The sequence below is a fragment of the Buceros rhinoceros genome, unplaced genomic scaffold (genome assembly GCF_000710305.1).
Source record: "Buceros rhinoceros silvestris isolate BGI_N320 unplaced genomic scaffold, ASM71030v1 scaffold9123, whole genome shotgun sequence".
In the NCBI taxonomy this organism is placed as follows: Eukaryota; Metazoa; Chordata; class Aves; order Bucerotiformes; family Bucerotidae; genus Buceros; species Buceros rhinoceros.
Window position 1 is genome coordinate 1 of NW_010402986.1, and position 2610 is coordinate 2610.

Below are 2610 nucleotides of genomic sequence, written 5' to 3' on the forward strand. Positions count from 1 at the left end.
TATAGTTTTATAATATATAGTAATATATTGGTATCAAGCAAATCAGCATTATCTTACCTCTTCAGCCATACGCCAACAACTTATTTTCCAAATGCACCTGTACGGATTCCCTTCAACAGGCTCCAGCTCTTTTCCTACATGCAAAGGATAATAGAGAAATAAAGTGGTATTAAAGAGAAACCAGTAAAAAGGTAAAGCCTATTCTCCGTTAATAACCCAATTTCAACCCCTTTAGAACTCTTCGGAAAGCATTTTGATGCTTTCAACTGGATGGCAAGAAAGCTGGCTTTTCTGGGAAGTTTGGTAAATGCACACCTTAAAATTACAGAATTTTGAAAATCTCAGCTGCTATTAGCTTTGAAAATAATGTTTTTTTACTATAATGTACCTACAACTTTTATATTTGGAAAACACGAAGTTAAGGAAAAAGGGAATTTTTTTATCTTAAGGCATACAAACTTCCAAAAAGCATCATCGTGAAGCATGCAGATAAAAGTAACAGGGTATGAGGATTTGAAAAGTAGGAAACCATTACACCTTCCACACTCAGCTACATATGACACTTAGACACACTCTTAAAGTTTTTGCTAAATCCTGCAGAGTCCTGAGCATAAAGAGAAGCAAGGTACTGTGTTATAGGTAGAACCATGTACAAGGAACCCCAGGAGCAAGGAGAAAAGTAATTTAACAATTTTCAAATACTTACTGCATTTACATCTGCTGAGCTCCAGTCCTAATATACCTTTCTGAAGCTGGATATAGGGTCCAGCTTTGAGTCTAAGCCACAAAATGGTGGCATACATCAGATGTTGAGGAAATATAGACTGAAATATTAGATGTCTCAGTTCTGGACAGATCTTCTCCTACTCCATATATTTCCTAATGATTATGCTTAATTTCAAAAGAAAGTGACTTTAGCATGTTAAATGGATTCAGTGAACTCATACTCTCAATTAAATACATTCACGTTAGTTTTCACATGTTCAACAGACATGGTAAAATATTTCAGATTCAAAAAATGCCCCTTAAGGTGAAAAGAGAGAGCTATTGCACTTTGCTGTGAAGAAATATTAGAAAAATCCCTCTGCTCTGTTTTTACGTCTGTCTCAAGTGCACCGTGAAGCAGATACCTCCATTTCTGTTAGGATCATGATACAACTTCCATCCTTCCAAAGTTGCAGCTCTCCAGGCCTGACCACAACGTTTGCATAAGCGCTGTGCCTGAAAAAAAAAAAAAAGATTTTCTCAGCAACAGGCTTGAAGGTAGGAAAACCACCAGCTTCTCCTTTAAAAATGTGAATATTATTAAAATAGTTAATTTGTGTTGAGATTCCACTATGTAAAACCAGCAAGATTTCAAACTAAATAAAATCAGTGGGTTTTTTTCAGTAAACACCTTAGCTTTTCAGTTAGTATTTATAGCAATGTGAGAAATACACTAGTCTCATCTTTGCTAGCTTAAAGAGCTGATACACATCCTTCCGGTAAGTTTAGTTTAAGGTGTTGTCTTGTTGCTTAGACCTATAATCCATCTCTTCATGCAGTCATCTGCTTTTCCAGTTGACTAAGCCTTCCAAACCCCTCATCAATGTCTAAAAATAGCAATCCCACCTTTCCCATAATGATATTCAATAGTCCATGCAGTAGCTCAAACAGCTTTAATTCACAGCTGTTTTGAATAGCATGGAAAGTAGAACAGAAATGGCACAAAAAAAGCTTGCCTACAATTCTCCCAATCCTACACCCCTGGAAAAAAAAGTCAGCTAAAGGTTATCTAATTAGTCTGACTGGTGCTGTTCCAGAACTGACAAAACAGTATCAACAGTGAAAAAAATGACAATGTGCAGTTTTGGTCTGTTTAGCCAAATTCTATTCTTTCCACATGTTAAAGTCTATCAGAGTTTTCACTGCTGAACAATAAAGGTAAGAAGAGTTACCACTGTCAATAACTATGTTTCTTCTGATGGCAGTATTACACTATGGAGCTTGTGCTCTCAGTTTTCAGACCTGGGACACATCTCTAAACATGCCATTGCAACTGTTTGTGTAACAAGATGTTAAAAAAGCAGCTAACTCTCTCCCTCAACTCCACTCAGATCATATACTCAAGGAAAGTTTATAGAAGCAGAGCAAGTAAAGTTTAAGTAATGCTATTTCTAAGAAAAGCATAAATTAAACTTTTTCTGTCTAGTTAAAATTGCAAGCATGTTCCACTCTAATAAGGAAGCCTGTATAACAATCCACTAATTATTAGAGATGCAGTTAGGAACCTCTTTGAAACATTCTGTGTGTTTGTCTGGTCATATTTAGTATCAACCACTATAGTAAAAAAAAAGTCAAACCAAGAAAACCCAAAGAGAAAACATTTTTTTCCATAACATCTATTCTACAGCCAAAATTACTCAACAAAAATGCAGTATTTTATTAAAATACTGGTAAAATACAGCCCATCACTGTCAGTACTGACAATAAATTGAAAATTAAATCACTACAAGCCAAATTTAAACAGACAGGTTTTTCATTAGCTTTAGCAGTAAGATTTAAAATAAGTTACACTAGTTAACCAAGAATACACTGCAACTTTCTGCAGCTTACCTCATCTGTCATTCC

At 35.4% G+C, this 2610-nt stretch overlaps 1 protein-coding gene across 1 annotated transcript in view; it reads right to left on the reverse strand.

Annotated features, from left to right (window-relative positions):
• Positions 1-57: 57 nt before the first annotated feature.
• LOC104490529 (nuclear pore complex protein Nup107-like) overlaps positions 58-2610 on the reverse strand; it is a gene marked incomplete at both ends in the record, with an annotated part of 13949 nt that continues 11396 nt past the window's right edge. Inside the window, 2 exon segments of the mRNA XM_010132824.1 lie at positions 58-134; positions 1131-1285. Coding sequence (XP_010131126.1) covers positions 58-134; positions 1131-1285 — 232 coding nt within the window.